Source organism: Cenococcum geophilum (genome assembly GCF_001692895.1).
Source record: "Cenococcum geophilum 1.58 unplaced genomic scaffold K441scaffold_17, whole genome shotgun sequence".
Classification (NCBI taxonomy): domain Eukaryota; kingdom Fungi; phylum Ascomycota; class Dothideomycetes; order Gloniales; family Gloniaceae; genus Cenococcum; species Cenococcum geophilum.
Window position 1 is genome coordinate 551,077 of NW_027137575.1, and position 16,569 is coordinate 567,645.

At 51.8% G+C, this 16,569-nt stretch overlaps 6 protein-coding genes across 6 annotated transcripts; 2 read left to right on the forward strand and 4 right to left on the reverse strand.

Annotated features, from left to right (window-relative positions):
* Window positions 1-2,402: 2,402 nt before the first annotated feature.
* K441DRAFT_429700 (uncharacterized protein) lies at window positions 2,403-3,575 on the reverse strand (the record flags this gene model as incomplete). Its single annotated transcript, XM_067641624.1, has 1 exon — window positions 2,403-3,575. A coding segment is annotated over one exon (1,173 nt), but the record flags the coding sequence as incomplete, so codon positions are not given.
* A 367-nt stretch (window positions 3,576-3,942) lies between these two features.
* K441DRAFT_676754 (uncharacterized protein) lies at window positions 3,943-4,784 on the reverse strand (the record flags this gene model as incomplete). Its single annotated transcript, XM_067650992.1, has 2 exons — window positions 3,943-4,397; window positions 4,478-4,784. 2 exons carry the CDS (start codon window positions 4,782-4,784, stop codon window positions 3,943-3,945), a joined length of 762 nt encoding a protein of 253 aa, XP_067504765.1.
* Window positions 4,785-5,258: 474 nt separating this feature from the next.
* Window positions 5,259-7,013, reverse strand: K441DRAFT_634841 (glycoside hydrolase family 16 protein). Its single transcript, XM_067646417.1, has 2 exons — window positions 6,010-7,013; window positions 5,259-5,952 (listed from the first exon to the last, which is right to left on the reverse strand). The coding sequence occupies exons 1-2, from the start codon at window positions 6,816-6,818 to the stop codon at window positions 5,673-5,675; spliced, it is 1,089 nt and encodes a 362-aa protein (XP_067504766.1). The 5' UTR covers window positions 6,819-7,013; the 3' UTR covers window positions 5,259-5,672.
* A 989-nt stretch (window positions 7,014-8,002) lies between these two features.
* On the forward strand, window positions 8,003-9,212 carry K441DRAFT_429950 (protein serine/threonine phosphatase 2C; the record flags this gene model as incomplete). The annotated part of the gene is made up of 2 exons (XM_067641629.1): window positions 8,003-8,112; window positions 8,201-9,212. Coding segments are annotated over 2 exons (1,122 nt in total), but the record flags the coding sequence as incomplete, so codon positions are not given.
* Window positions 9,213-11,791: 2,579 nt separating this feature from the next.
* K441DRAFT_77735 (uncharacterized protein) lies at window positions 11,792-12,936 on the forward strand. The gene has a single exon (XM_067654444.1). It carries the CDS (start codon window positions 11,890-11,892, stop codon window positions 12,574-12,576), a length of 687 nt encoding a protein of 228 aa, XP_067504768.1. The 5' UTR covers window positions 11,792-11,889; the 3' UTR covers window positions 12,577-12,936.
* Window positions 12,937-14,256: 1,320 nt separating this feature from the next.
* K441DRAFT_556081 (general substrate transporter) lies at window positions 14,257-16,500 on the reverse strand (the record flags this gene model as incomplete). Its single annotated transcript, XM_067643314.1, has 7 exons — window positions 14,257-14,514; window positions 14,572-14,665; window positions 14,748-14,870; window positions 14,929-15,009; window positions 15,248-15,396; window positions 15,486-15,952; window positions 16,005-16,500. The coding sequence occupies 7 exons, from the start codon at window positions 16,498-16,500 to the stop codon at window positions 14,257-14,259; spliced, it is 1,668 nt and encodes a 555-aa protein (XP_067504769.1).
* Between the last annotated feature and the right edge of the window lie 69 nt (window positions 16,501-16,569).

The window sequence follows — 16,569 nt, forward strand, 5'->3', positions numbered from 1 at the left end:
CCATTGCTGTAGGAGAAATGTCCGGAGTGCAATCTCCTTTTGCGTAAGGGATAGTGGGTCTATTATTTATTGTACGGGCTCTGAACTGATCGGAACTTTTGCGCCGGGGTTGTCAAGCTTGTGGGTTTTTTGAGTGGTTTGGGTGTGGAATACATAGGAATGGGAGAAGATATTGCACGTTTGAAACTAATGTTGAGCTACCATTAGATTCTAGTTCGCAGGATTCAATACAATTTGCTGAAGTACCATGTATCAAGATAAGAACCAGGTTTTGGGAGAGCTCTCTGGCCCTATTACCCAACACGATACAGTCGGCTCCGTGATATGTCGGACTTGTTCTAGGGAGAAAGGAGTGAAGCGTAGTTCATGTAGTTGTTGCCATACAAGACTTTAGAAAGGAATATTGTCGAACACCCAATTGGCAGAGCCAAATTGGACGTTATATACCGTCCGATACCCCTGAGAACATTCAAGAGGCGTCGTCGGATTTGTGATATAATCCTGAACCCTGAACGAACTGATATTACATTGTTATACACCAGTCCCAGCAGCATCTAATCGTCACTATAGTACATTTGCTCGCAACATTCCCCCATCTAATCAACCAAACAAATCAAGCCGAGAGCCTAGGATATCCCCCACTTTCCCTCCCCACTGCACCAGCAAAAAGGTGCACTTTTCCCCCTACCCCATTCGCGGAACCAGCCAAGCCTCTTCCCCCCTAAGCTATTCACGCCGTCTCCGAACCGCTACTTTTTCCCTCGACGGAAAAAACCACAAAACAAGAACCCTACCCCCCCAAACCACCTCCTACTCCCACACACTCACCACTCACAGGCCCTCTCCCCCTTCCACCTCCCCGCCACGCGCCAGCCGCCCCACCACCAACCACCTCACCCAACCAGAAACCGAACGCCACACACGATATCAACCTCTCTAAACACGCCCGGCCGCTCACACCTTACCTGCCTCACGACCTCCTCTCCAGCCGCGCCCACCCCCACTTTTCCCGTCCCCGCTCTCCCTGCCGCCGCCGCCCCGACCGCACTCCATGGCCCGCCGCGCGCGTACGTGATGACGCAGTCCTTGCTGAGGAGCGGCGTCGCGAAGGGCGGGTAGGTCAGGGGGGGCCTCGCGGGCGCGGTTGGGTGTCTGGCAGCGTAGGGTGTAGAGAGGGCGGGGGCGGAGGGCGAGAAGTCGGCGTCCGGGTCTGCAGGTGTGGGTTTGCGGCGGGGTTTTGATTTTGGGTTTAAGTGCGGAGAGGGGGATGCGGCTGAGGCAGTGCGCGGGCGCTTGGGGTTGGGGTCTGGGGTTTCGGGCGCGGCTGGGTTGCTTGTGGTGCGGTTGGGTTGGAAGGGGTTGGGTGGGTTTGGAGGACCTGAAGGGGGGTTGTGGGTTCGTGAGTTAGCTGTTGGCGTCTCTGTGGTTGTAGTGCTGCCCGAGGAACGCAGGCGCGAGGGAGGTTTCGCGGTTACCGCTTCAGGGCCGGAGAAATTGAATAAAATAGGGGCATTGTTTCGACCGGCGGTAATCATCCTCAGAGACGAAGGAGGCGGCGTAGCTGGGTATCTCAGAATATCGCTACCTTTTCTTCGGACAGCGGCAGAGACAGATTCTCCATAGGGCGCTAACCCAGGCGTCTCAGATCTGGCAGTTCTTAATGAGCGCCTGACAGGCGGTTTCACGGCAAGGCCCTGAGGGGTTGAGAGGGTAGTGTCGCGGATTACCTTTCCGTTTGCGGTGATAACAACGCGTTTGACAATGACACCGGGTCTTGCTGAAGTGGCTCCTGAAAACGTTGCCGTAGCTGTAGAAGAGGGAGCCGTCGTGGAAGACGCAATGGGCAGTTTTACACGCGGCGCAAAAGGATTGCCTTCGATTTGAATATTCTCAGCGTTCTGCCCAGCACCTCTCCTATCAGATACTGGTTTAGAGGGGAAGATATTCGATGGGCTTCGAGCATGGGTGAAAACACCACGGCGTGAGATACCGTATCCTGGAGGCGGTGTAGCTTTGCGAGTAGATTGTGATATTGCCATGCTAATATCGCGGATGCGCTCCGAAGTTCGTTGTCGTTTTGCGAATGCTTCGCCGTGTACTGAGATCGAGCTATTACCCCGGCGTTTGACTGGGCTGGTGTCGAAGGAGGAAGCTGGTGTTTGAGGTGGTGGCATTGTTCTTGATAAGAGAGAAGTCCGAGAGCTGCTGTTCCGGGGCGAAGATCGAGTGAGGTCAGATTCGCTAGTCGATACCGTCCTCGGAGCTTCGAGAGAAGGGGCAGACACCGACTTTCGCATCCCTTGAGTTGGGCCGTGATGCCCCATCATTGTCGCATCCAGGAGCTCCTGCTCTATGGTATCCTGTACGCTTTCGTCTCTCTTACGCCTCTCCTCAGAGAGCGGTTTGTATCTTGAATCCTCCAATCTTGTAGGCTCCTTCAAGTAATTAGCACTCCCGACATGTTTCTTCCCCTCTCCCACTGAAATGATCACATCTATCACTCCAAACTTCAGGGCCCCTGGTCTTTGCATCGCATCCACAGCCTCTGGCATATTCAATTGAGCCAGGGTCTCCAGATACTCCCCGGTCGGCGGGCGGTCCCCGTACTGATTAAACCCTCTCTTGTCCGCCTCAGCTAATAAAGCCGCTCCGATCTGTTCCCATCTCTCTTGTGGCCCTACGCCCGCTGTTTTTGAGCGCTTGAGACCCCGTAACGACCCATCAGCCTCTTGACCAGGCGGCAGTATGACCCACGGTCGTTCTTGGAGGTAGTGCATTCGACTACCAGCGAAGAGTTGATGGTGGCATTTGCTCTGCAAGTTGTTGCGGTCTCGGCTGGAAATGTAATAAGAGTGGGAAAGTAGGCCGTTAAAGAAGACATCAATCTTGACATCCTGAGCCTTTGGAGTCTCAGAAAAGTCACGAATGAAGGTCTTCGGAGAGAGAAACACTTGGAGTGCAAGTGCATGTGGCACCATGTCTACTTCCGGGGCATTTAGGGCGCGGTGGAGGTTCTCAACAGACAGAGGAAGCTGTGGAGTTGCTGAGTGCCGTGTAGAGGACTCTGAGGGAGCAATGGAGGGTTTTGAAGGATGAGGATTGTTCCTAGTGGAGGGTCCAGACGCTCTGCGTATCTCTTGTTGGCTATCCCGAATTCTTTCCTCAATCTCGTCAACTTCAGCATCGCGAGGTGTGGTTGGGAGAGATGTCAAGGTTGAAGTAGAAGAGTCCAGAGAGGCTCTTGCGAGCGATTTCCGGCCTGACATTCGTCGTGAGCCATTGCCATAGCCCCATACTGATTTGAATAAATCAGCTCCCGCGTGTACCATCATGAATGGCATGTTCTTGTGTCTCCCGAGAAAGTGTAGATATCCTTCCTCCTCGTTGCCGTCCTCGTTCGTAAAGGGTATGTGCTCTTCGGATAGACTACTTCCATTTTTGAGGATGTTTTCTGCATTTTCAACGTAGCCAGTCGCCGTCGCGGACTTCTTCTGCTGTGGATTTGCCGTGACCGTAGCTGCGAGATTCGCGACTGAGAGGCGTACCTTTGTACCAAGGCAGTGATAGCGCGGCATGATATTGATTTCCGGCGAATCTAGATTTAGAAGAGTCGGGTTTGCATTTTGGATACAAGGGTTTTGGATACAAAGGATGCAAAGAAATGGATAGAAAGCCGGAGAGGTAGAGAGAACAAATGAGACTTGTTGTTGATTTTATTCATTTTCACTCAGATTTGCTTACCACCAACATAGAAAATTTGATCTTCACCACCGTTGCATGTTCATAATAAATTATGATACCTACTAGCACCGTCGATGCCTTCAATGGCCCAACCCAAAGGCGCATCCTCCTGCAATAGCTTGTTGAGTTGTTGTTCATGAAGTCATGTATTACAGATATTTCAGTCAATCTTGTTCGAGCAAGCCTAGAGCATAGATTCGTCTACCCATCAGTAACAATTCCAATCGGCGCGCTATCCAGGGTGTCCCCGAGTTCCCCAATCGTCTTGTCATAAACTGTGGCAATTTCCATTTCCCATAGGTATCCCTCATTATCATCGTCTCCGTCTTCATCCATGCTTTCATCCTCATCTGTTTCCATCTGCTCCTCGCTCTCACCTATATTAACTTTTCCAGACATGACGTCTACAACACATATTCGTGTTCGCTCTACAAGGCTTCTGATCCGGACCTTTTCTGTTGCATTCACTCCTCTTTCACCCTCAAATCCGGGCAGGATCTCTCCTGTATCTATATCACGGCCTTGCAGCAAGGATGCGAAGGCGAGATCGAGCTTGTCAAGAAGTTTAAAGGTCAACTTTAGGGATGGATCAAAACCGGGAAGAAAGTCTACGACGAGGAGAGCGATACTAAGAAGGTAGGGAATCTGGAGACTGGCTACGCAATGGGGTTTGTGGTTAGCGTCTGCTAAAATTCCAGAGCCAAGAAGCTCAAAATGTCGCTGCATAGAGGCTTACGAGTGCCCGATACCCAAACGACGTCAATTAAACTGTCGAGATCTTTCCCCGCTTCCTTGAAGCTGTGATAGCCTTTCACTTCGCCAGCAGACCCGTCGTCAAACTTCCTCTTCGCCCATCGCCGTTTGGCTAGAAGTATGCCTTGATCAACATAGCGAATGAACGCTGATTCCTTCGGTCCACCAGACTTCAACGGATACTGACGAGGAGAAGGAAGAGAGTTTGCAACGGTGGAAGAAGTAGCAGAAGATGGTGGAGGGGTGATCAATTCGTTCCTTAGAAATCCTCCAGAAACATCAGAGGCCATTTCGTGACGACTTGATGCTTGACTGAGGTGGTATCGGCAGCTGGGAGGATTGTTCGCATAAGAAGGGAGGGTCAACAGTCATTCTACGTTGGTTTAAGGTCCCGCATGTAAGTAAGGTATCCGTGGGTAGTCCAGCGTGGAGTAGTATACAGCTTGCACGAGCTCCGGTTTCTCCCCTGCGTGCGCTCGTAACACACCTAATTTCGCTTTCTTACACACTAGAGAATTTCAAGTTTACAATTAAGCTTAAAAATTAGAGAGTGCACAGCCTTTTTTATAAGTGCACAGTCATGTGACTCATGTCACTCTGCTATGCCTTGGCGCAGCTCAAAATAATTATAATAGTATTAAAATTTTCCCGTTTAATGGACAACACAATGAGTGTGTAAATAAGTGATTTCAACTCTATTCTAGATATCTTGGAATTCAGGATTCTGCGAAGCGACGAGACGGTTCTAATACAGCAAGCACATGCGGGAGAGCTACGATATGTAATTAACTCCACTCCAGCATCAAGCTGTGCAGATAAACAGATATATAGCTACTAAAACAAACTATGTGCTACATTTAAGGGTATATTCATGAAGAGTATATAGCTGTCCCGTCTATCCCAAGTTCCCCCCTGGGGGCTCCCACAATCTCATCGGTTGAATACCGCAAATACAGCTCCCCTACTTTACACCCATTCACCTCCCTCAATCTATCCAGCTCCACGTCCAATTTTCTTTTGCGATAGTCATAGCGCAGGTGAAACTCTTAGCTCTCCCAAAACGCAATGGGCTGTGTCGAAGCATACGACTACTAATTAGGGAAGGACATTACAGGACTTGCGCCAATGGACTTGGCAGTGTGAGATGACTTAACTCACAGCTTCTAGACGACGGCACTTCAATACCTGCTGCTCTGTGAAAAGGCGCCATCGGCCATCTGTCGCTTGTATTCGACGAGCTCGGCAGCCTCCTTCTCGCGCTGGGCCTCGATCTCGGCGTGCTCGCGGCGACCGGCACGTCGCTGTTTGATGCAGCAGAAGATGATGGCGAGCAAGGACAGAGTTGCAACACCGGCAGCGGACGCGACAATGGCAATGCGTGCGGTCTTGGGCAATGCGTTCCAGTGTCCAGATACGCCATGAGGGGCATTAATCTCAGCTAAAGCTTTAGATGTACCGCTAGTGATCGTCAGTCGTTGATTTAAGAATAGATAAGGATACTAGGCAGGTACTCACTTTGTCACCTTAATGCTCTGGTAGCTGCCCGTCATGTCGCCGTACGAATACTCCTTTCCAGAGGTGAAATCCTGCACGTAGACTTGCTGAACAATCATTGTGTATGGCCCGCCATGGTAGTCAACAAGCCCACCAGCCCACTCGATGGTGCCGTTGCTGTTTGCCTCGTCACCGCCTGGCCAGATACCCAAACGCACGTTCATCGGAGTCTGAGGGAAGTTCTTTCCGCCCAGGGCATCCTCGTATTTTAGCGTGCGAACCATGTTGTCGTCGATCCACCACTCAATGGCTGCGCTGGTCCAATGCACAGTGTAGTTGTGGTAAGTGGTCTGCGGGGTCGAAACAGGATAGTAGATGGCACGATCATAGGAGGTGGTGTTGCCCTTTCCAAAGTAGTTGGTCTCAACATGAGTAGTATTGCCACCCAGGAATTCCCAGTCGACTTCATCAAGATCATCAGATTCGAGGACGATGCTGCTAACAACACCTTGGCCAGTTGCTGCTTGCATGATGATGGAAACGACACCGAAGAAGATGTAAAAATTGGACTGGATGGTTGGAGAGTCACCGCGACCGTTGATAATGAATTCGCCGCCCTTATCGGTCCATTGGACTTGTCCGGCTGTAGTATTCCAGATCTTAGAATCGGCCATCGTTCCATTCCACTTGAAGGTAGCGTTCGAGCCCAAGGCAGGATTGGTGGGGCAATTGGTGGTGTTGAGAGGATTGCATGATGTCCAAGTCTGCGCAAGAACGGTGGGGAGAAGTGCGGAGAGCAGCGAGAATATAAAGATAGAGAACGGGGCCATGGTTGGCAAACGATTGCTTTAAAGCGAATGAAGTAAAGAGTGGATTGCGCGTGTACCAGACACGCGTCAGTTTATCAAAGGAATGACAGTAGTAGGTAGCTTAAAGAGTGGATTCTAGAGAGAGTGAGGTGGAGATGCAAAGGAGAGAGGAGTGGTGTTGTGGTGTTGCATCGGGTGGTGCTCATTATCGATATTAAGGAGGTATAGCCTCCGAATCTCAAACAATCGATAAGATTGTCCCCAACTTCAAAAAGATTGAACTGGTCAAGACGAAGTTTTCAATCGCATCTCTAGCTTCTACTCCATTAAACAAATTATTGGCCTCAGCCCGTTTCGCTGTTGCACCTTATAACGTTTACCCGCCTGAACACCGGGGCGAATCAGTTGTTCCTGGAACGAAAGGGAGCTCCTATCACACAATGCATTGCAAAAAGTAACCATAAACATGAAACACCCAAATCAATAGATTTGCTTTGCTCAACCTCACCAGAGAGTACAATTTCAGATATCGGGGCCCTTCTACCGGGCGTTCTCTTATCCTCTTCCAAAAAAGAAAAAAAAGCCCCCCTGAAGAGCTCTACGCAGTTCAGAAAATGGGAAAGATTGTTATTTAGTTCTCCAACGCCTATCGTGTGGCTTCTCCCTAATTTTCGAGGCCTGAAACCGGATGCAGCCTCATCCAGCCTCATCCAGCCTCATCCAACCCGTTCATGCATCACAAAAAGCACGGGCCCTGAATGCCAAGCATGGCCCTGCATGACTTCCACAACTACAGGGACTAAAGACAGGGTCCACTTGAACACCAAATCACCCTCTACCTAAACCTACTCAACAACCAAATGGCATTCTCACCATGGAGAGCTGCCATGAGCAGATTCGCTCGTTTAAGGTCGCCTGCCTTCTTCCGCAACGTACCCCCTCCGCCTATGCGCCACATCACACCCCTTCAATCCCGCGTCTCTTACAGGACCGTTTTGATATTCGGTGGAGGCGGGGCGACCGCCCTTGCCCTTTCTCAACTTATTGAACGCACGCCTCTAGAAAAGACAGCAAAGGAAGTATCGTCTCCTACGACCCAAGAGCCTCAGCCTTTGGATCTTCAGGCTGCCACTGCGAAACTGCAAGAAGTGGAAAGCATATTACCGGCCACTCGTGTTGGTGACAAGGAAACACCTGAGCATCATATTGTGCGCTTTGCAAGCAACTCCCCCATCGAAGACGACTACGTGTCTACCACAGCGCCAGGACCCGGCGGGAAGAAATGGCACTTCTGGGGCGTTTTTGACGGCCATGCGTATGTGCCCTACTATCTACTTCAACATCCATTCACTTCAGTATCCACTCATCTCACAAACTCCCACTAACACGAACCCTCCCCCAAGTGGCTGGGCAACCTCGACGCACCTCCGCAAAACCCTCGTCCCCACCGTCTCAGCCGCGCTCTCCGCCCTACCTGCAGACAGCACCAGCCCCGCAATCACCGCCAACATCAGCACCGCCTTCCAGGACCTCGACACCGCCATCCTCACAGCCGCCGAACACGCCGTCCGCACCACCCCCTCCGTCACCTCCGCCGCCGTCTGCGCCCTCGCCCCCGCCATCGCCGGCTCCTGCGCCCTCCTCGCCATGTACGACCCCACCCGCTCCTACCTCCGCGTCGCCTGCGTCGGCGACTCGCGCGCCGTGCTGGGCCGCTACTCCAGCGCAAGCGGGACCTACACCGCGACCCCGCTGTCGGCGGACCAAACGGGCTTCAACGCCCTCGAAGTCGAGCGCATCGCGCGCGCGCACCCGGGCGAGCGCGACCTCATCGACCCCGCGTCCGGGCGCCTGCTCGGCATCGCGATCACGCGGGCGTTCGGGGACAGTCGGTGGAAGTGGCCCGAGGGGCTGGTGCGGGAGAGCCAGGAGCGGTTCTGGGGCTACGCGCCGCGGCCGGGGGCGGTGACGCCGCCGTACATGAGCGCCGAGCCGGTGGTGACGGAGACGGTGGTCGAGGGGGTGGGCGGGGAGCGGGGGGACTTTATCGTGTTGGCGTCGGATGGGCTGTGGGATCATATCTCGAGCGAGGACGCGGTCGAGTGTGTTGGGCAGTGGGTCGAGGCGAGGCGGAGGGGGAAGGGGAAGGTCGCGGATGATCCGCTTAGGACGGATGAGCGGGTGGATGCGCATGACGATGGCTTCGCCCTGGAACAGGGGAAGTATGTCGAGTGGAGGGCCACGCCGGAGCATTTTGTTGTCGAGGATGAGAATGCGGCGACGCATTTGGTGAAGAATGCGTTTGGAGGGTCGAGGAGAGGGCTCTTCTGCGCCGTTATGAGTGCCTATCCGCCCATCAGTAGGAATGTGAGAGATGATGTTACGGTGCAGGTGGTTTTCTTTGGTAAAGTGTAGGCACATTGACGTGGATTTGGGATTTGGTCTCTCAAAGATGCAGCACTCTGAAGTGCTTTTCATGAGTAATGGTTGGTATTTTCTCATATTTTCACTAGTGCATGGCTAATAGCTCCCAATTCAAGAACCAATATCCGGCCTATCATATTCATAACTTAAAGGCTCGGACGTTTGGCCAGTCTGCCAGCAAGGCTCCCACAGTCCTCGAGACGCTTTACCGCAACTTGAAAAATATTAACCAAAGAAATCCCAGGAAAGTCACTTTCAAGAACAAAAAACGCTATTCATATTGGGTTAAGGTGTTCGGTAGCTTATATAAAACGCCTTTTTGTGTTGTAATAACTAAACGGACACGCCTTAGTGCCTTGGAGACCTTTCGAATCCAATCCTGTGACCATCCGGACTTTGATAATGGGCACAGATGTCACATCAGGCGCATCCCTGGGGATCTTAGGCGGATGCAATAATTACCACTACAAGGTTTCTTCTACTCGTAAATGGCGCAAAGGAATCCTACTTTGTTATCCGAAAACATTCCGGGACCTGTAGGCAATCTTGAGGTTGGCCACGTTTGCAATGAAATTCCCTCAGTTAAACTCCAACCATTATGCGGAGTCAGCCAAGGTAGATGGCGCCGGATCCGTCGTATTGCAGACTTGCGAAGGCGGGGAATGATGACCGGGGAACTGAACAGCTGCACGGAGTGGTGTACAGCGCCGTCCGGTCCGCGTCAGCCAATATATAGTCAGAACAGCCTGAAATGCAGTTAATTGGGTTTAAGGGCTTTGGAAAACCGTGGAGAGTAATCGTTACGCAAAACCCCTGCCACGGGATGTCGAAGGAGGCGGTGTCTAGACCATGTATTCGATTTCTCTCGTTGTCTACTTCCTAGCTCCCCCAGTAAGAATTGAAGATTCAGACAAGGCGGAGGAGTTCAACCGTTGCTCGTGGTGTGGCAAATTTGTCGTTCGGCTGCAGTACCATGCGCATAGTATTTGGTAAAATACTTCCCGGTTCCTGCATACTTGTAGTTGTTCTAGACAGCCCTCTTTGACGTTCCCGGAAGTCCGTGATGACTCGCAGAGTGGGAGCAGGGGTTTTTAGCGCCGCGCATATTGCATCGAAATTGGGCGCAACCAGCCAGTATGACCAATCCAGGGCGGCCTACTGCTATGGCTTTCTTAGCATGTGCTTCTGCTCTGTTTCGGACCGGCCGTCACTGTTTCAGCTCCAGCTTGAAGGTTTGGCCAATCACAGCATCACGGCCTGATAATTAAATGCGTTGACGATCTTGTTGTTTTCGTTCATGTCCAACAAGACTAAATACCAGATCGGCAGAGAACAGCGGAGCCCAGCTTGCGTCTTCAGGGTAGGCAATCCTACATATGCTGTCAAGGCTGTGCCGTCAGAGCATTGCATATCATGTTACCGTCTTGTTTGCAACCAAGCCATCAAGCTACCATCTTGTCTGCTGGGCGCTAACGGACATGCATCGTGCGCCCTGTGGTGTCGAACATCACGAGAGAATGACCACGGGACGCGTGATGGTGGTTTCAGTGTTTCAGCGGTGGCCGTTTCATTTGAGAGCCACGTTCAGTCCGACCGTCAAGACGCAAAATCCATTCCCGGTCCAAGATATGTAAGATATCCCCAATCGAGCCAGTGAACCATTTAACCATTCAACCCAACTTACGGGCACGTGGCGAACTTCCCTCTGGAGCTGTAAACACCAGGTGGCACACCCGATACTGCTCATGAGCTGTTTTCTAACACGCCTTGGAGCAGCGACTCGCTGAGCCACGAGTATGGCAAAGAAACCAAGCCTTGTTGTTGCGTTAGCCGTTTGCAAAGCGACGCCTTTTTTGGTCGATCGAGAGCACGCAGCGCTCTCATGGGGTGCGAGCTGGCACAGACACAACAGGTCGGCAGCTGAAGGCAACCAATCTACGTGGGCATCTCTTACCCACAGGTCTGGCCGACCACCGTTCCAGGGGATTGAGCATTGTTTTCCCTCTAGCCGCCCGCCCAGCGAGGCCTGAGCTCGGGGATGGGAGTTGGTGTGCGGGGATTGGTCGCAGGCTAGTCAGACGGGGTTAGGCGGGGATGGAAACGCACCTATCGCCCCCTCTCGCTCCCTGGCAGCAGACGCCACAAGATGTCCAGAGCGTTGAGCGGATCTCTTGCGTTCCTGGCTCCCGCGATTTGGCCATCTTCTCAGGCCATTGTGGAGACATGTCGGAGAAAAAATGTCAGCGTGAGCAAAACCACGCATCGCGCAGGCATCGTGCAGGCAGCTTTACCCGCCGCACCGCAGAGCCATCCTATTGCCACCACGTCGTCCAGCCGCTGAGGATGCTCTCCATCACCCACACTCTCTCAAAAAGGGGTCGCTATGCTGGGGCTCATGGCTTACAGATAGGGCCTGCTCTCCTCCTCGATCATAGCCGCCTGCAGCTTGCATTGCTAGCTACGTCTTGGTGACACCGACTGCGCTTCCTGGTATTCCCACTTTATTCCAGTGTAGCCCTGCAACATCCCACCATTTTTACTCTTATATAGCAGCTGCCCTCTGAAACGCCTCGCCTTTTTCCCCTCTACCCACGAGAATTTTTTTTATTCTCACCTCGTCATTTCGTTTCATCTCCAGTCTCACTCACAGTCTATTTCTTCATTGAATATGGACTTGTTAACAAGGTCTCAAACTCCTCCAAACTCGGCCTCGACCACAGGCACGAAGAGGACTCGCCTTTTCCTACCCCTCTCAAATCATGGCATGCCCCGGACCCCTCTCCCCCTCTCCCCCGGTGGCAGCGTCCGTTCGCAGCGCTCGCACCGCTTCAACGGAATGGGATCGCCAAACTCTCCACCGCTATCAGCAGGCTCTCCGCCGCCATCAGCAGGCTCTCCACCACTATCAGCTAGGACTTTCACTACCTTCTACGGCTCAGAGCCAAATCTCTCTCCCCAAGCACCGTCACATTATTCCAATACCTCAACGCTAGTATCTTCTTCTCCCAGCGTGACGCCCTCCCTGCCACCAGTCCCAAAATTCGACAACATCGACGCCATACACGCGCATAGACGGAGCCGGAGCGTGCCTCCCACCTCACCAGCACCAGAGAAAGATCAGCCATCCGCAAAAGACCTTCCGCCAAATTCAATTGAGCCCACGGCACCCCCTGCTGCTGAGGACGACAGTTCCACGTGCTCACCACTCACTAGACTAGCGCAAAGAATTCGAACGATCCTAAGCTCCAAGCAGAGCGCGGACAAGAAGGCTGAAAACCGTCGACGGTCGAAAGAGGCGATGGAGGCGAAGGAGAACTTAGCTCGGGTTGAGCAGGTGCATTGGACCGAGATGTGAGCTACACTGCTCAAACATACATGAAGAAACAACGAAACAACATCACGGATGCGTTGGATCGACAAAGAGCCCATCGAAATACATGGGGGTGCTTGTCAAAGGAAAAACTAGGAGCACTCGCACCGCGCAAGAAAATTATTGCGCAAAAAATCACGCAGCTACCGATCACCGCATACGTGCAGTGCTCATTTCATTTTATATCTTCCTCAGGCAGTTGGGACGGTGGTCTGAATCGAATGATCAGAAACCGTTTAGGGATCTTGTTTTGGCAGGAGTTGGTGCAGGTCGTCATGTGTTCCTTGCCAGGGTAAACGGGATCTAGGCGCAAAGGAGTAAACAGGGATTTCACACGAGATTGTTTCTTACATCAAACGGGGAGATATCTGAGTTTTGGCGTTCCACCACAAACCAACAATTACCTTACGCTTTCTTACTCTTATACCCTCGCTTGTTTGTCTTTTCTTTCGTTATCATAGCTGGTTGCAAAGCGGAATTTCGCCTTGCCCCCCGCACCCTTTCATTCAATACCGATTGAGGATCATAGACCCAATCTAATCAAACAACATTTTTGAGCATTATATCAACTTTAGCCCACTCTGAATTTGCCTAGTTCCACGTCAGTAATTCATGGTATGAAGCGGGCTGACTTGGTGTAAGTGAGCAGCACCTCCAATACTTCTTCGCAAGATATCAGGCCGACACTAGCCAATGCCATCGAAGTGCTAGTTCGCTTCTACATCCCATTCTGTCGCTGCTGTGCCCTTCGTGCGTCGGCGGTTGCATTCTCGATGCACCTTCACTTGCGCAACAATCTTTTCTTCGTGCCTGAAAAGATAGCAAATTTAGTACTAAATACAGCATCTCGTTTTAATGCACCCCTCCTGCCGGTCATCATCACTTCATTTCACATCCCTTTCTTCGCTTTCGCAACTGTCTTCAGGCGAGTCCTATCTCTATTCACTATGAACACGTTTTCCTCGCCCTCGACACCAACTGAACGCCCCAGTTCATGACTGTTTCAGCCTTGCTAAGCAACCAGTAAAAAGCCCACTTAACCCTCGCTCAACCTCTCGCTGACGCTAAAATTGCAGTGCTTCCGGGAGGGGAAATCCATTTAGATCGCTGAGCATACCTCGGTTAAGGAACTTAATTGATACCGGAAACCCGGCAAGACGTTCGCGGAAACAATGTTTTGACATCACCGCTATGCCGGAGTTTTGTTCTTTAGTCAAGGCTTCTCTCCCACAAGGCGTTCTCACTATTCCTATTAGATTGCAGTCTTCATCACCAAATCTTCACATGCTACCACAGATACAAATTTAACATTGTTGACCATTTCGTCACTAAATCGTGCTCCAACTAACCACACAACCACAAGATTTGAGCGAATGAAGCGCAACACAGAACGAATGTAGGGTATCCCTTGACCCGCTGAAAATCGACCATACGTTATCGATAAGAATCAGCCAATTATATTAACGCAATCGATTGTACGCGTTTGGATTCTGGTGTTCTACACGGACTACTTACTCCGTGGACGCCAGCGGGTGTAGGGATAAAGGTACGAACACAGCCGAAACCCCCCATGTCCATGTCACTCCCCCACCGCCGACAAACCAAACCAGCCTCCCCTCCCAAAATCCCCCCGTCCCCTCGTCCCCTCTTCCCCTCTTTCCCCCTCTACTCCCTCGCCTTCTCCCCCTCCCCTGCCGTCCCAGCCAAAGGATCCAGCCGCCGCTCCTGCTCCCCCTCCGGCAGCTTACTCTCCGGACTCGGCCTGAAAACCCTGCCCCAGCGCAGCGCAAACAGGTCTCTAGTGGTCTCCTTGACGCTCGCGAGGTTCTGGCGCACCAACTCGGATGTCGGCTGGTTGAAGATGATGTCGATTTCCTCGAGCGTCTTGTTTTTCGTTTCGGGCATGAAGAGGAGTTGGTAGATCTGTTGGAGATGGGATTAGCCGGGGAGTTTTTTTTGGGGGGGCCGGAGGGGATTTACCCAGCCGACGACTGCGATGCCGCCATAGAAGCCGAGCGTGAGGCCGATGCGCGACATGGCACGTTGCATGTCCGAGAAGAAGTATGTGACGAGCCTGGGGGTGTTAGTTGGGGTTCCTAGTCTTCTGTCTCGGATGCAGGGTTTGGGCCTGAGCTGGAAATGAGGTGCGCACATACCAAGAGCAGAAGAACAGAGTCACGTCTGAGCTTTCCATGCCGTAGCTACGCAGGTATGTGGGGTATACCTCAGCGGGCAACACCCAGGTCAAGCAGGCATACGAGCCGAAGAATCCTTCGTATCTGCGGTCTCATTGTTAACACAAGATCTCACACATGGCGGATGCTATGGAAACCTTACACGATCAATCCAGTAATATAAACACCGGCAGCGGTGCTAAAGTTATTAGGGTTTGCCGTGTAGCTGCAGCCAATAATCAACCTGACAGTTTATCAGTACCACTGGAGGGTAGAGTGAGGACTTCAGATGCTGAAGGAGTATAAGTTGACTGACAGGCCAATGAAGAAACCTGGAAGCATCGCACATGGAGGGTAGAGTGAGGACTTCAGATGCTGAAGGAGTATAAGTTGACTGACAGGCCAATGAAGAAACCTGGAAGCATCGCACATGGAGGGTAGAGTGAGGACTTCAGATGCTGAAGGAGTATAAGTTGACTGACAGGCCAATGAAGAAACCTGGAAGCATCGCACATGCCCAGAATCTCCTTCCGAACCGTTCCATGTAGAAAATTGCGGGAATCGTCCCAAGTAAAAGGGCACCGCCTCCAACAAGAGACATGAAGACGCTCTGCTTTGCATCGAAGCCGACCTATTTCAGTGCTTTTGTCAGTACCTATTCCCAGAATAACTAGAATTTGTTGGAAAGAGGAGTCTTAATTAGAAGAAGGCAGTACTGACTTGATTCATTAATGTAGCCATATAGTACATAATAGCATTGATGCCAGTAAACTGACCTAGGAAAACCATGGTATTCGCATAGACTATAGACCGCCTAGCTCGGGGAACAGTGAAGAAGTCTAACCAGACATACTTCTTGCGGCTGACTGTGCTGAGATGCTCCTCTTCGACGGCATGTTTCATAACGAAGAATTCTTTTCGGTTCTCCGGAAGAGCAAGGCCACGGATCCGTTTCCATACCTCGAGAGATTCAAGAGTATTGCCCTTGTGCATGAGGTAACGGGGTGATTCGGGCATAAATACCATACCGACGAGCATAATGGTTGAGAAGACGAGCGAGGATCCAAGCATATAACGCCAGCCGCCACTTTTAACGTTGACAAAAATAGCCGCAACTACATATCCAAACACTTCTCCAAGGGCGATGTTGAATTGGTAGAGTGAGACCAGGTTACCGCGATATTTTCCTTTGAATCTTTTAGGCAAAGAACAGAGCAGGGGGGGAATCGGGCTGCGAACTTGCCACAGACTCTGCAACATAGACAGGCACAGTACCGCCCTCCAAGCCTACGCCGAGCCCGAGAATCACACGCCCTGCAACCATCATGCCAAAGTTAATGGCACCAGCCTCCAAGGCAGCTCCAACTGTGTATAGAACCAAGGAGATAATGATGGCCATTCTGCGTCCAAAGTATTCATTGGTGGGTCCGAGGAGCAAAGCTCCTCCAATTGCACCAAGTGGTACGCCAGAGGCAACCAAACTGACTTGCGAAGTGTCGAGGTGCAAGCTCGCGGGCATATACAGATTAGCTCCGCTGATCAAGCTCTGATCAATACCGGAGAGCAAGCCGCCCATACTGGCAAATCCCACAAGAAGCCATGTGAAGTGTCGTGGGTCTTTGAACTTGATGATAGGAGAATGCCAGGAGATTTTTATAGGATGTGCCTCTAGCTCGCGTTCCAACTCTGCAATTTCTTCGTCGATTTCGGCACCTCCTTCCTTGGCTATCTTCATAGCATCCCATTCGCTGAGGCGACGTCCGCTGAGAGAATGGCTGCGGCCGCCTGTTGAGTGCAGGCGACC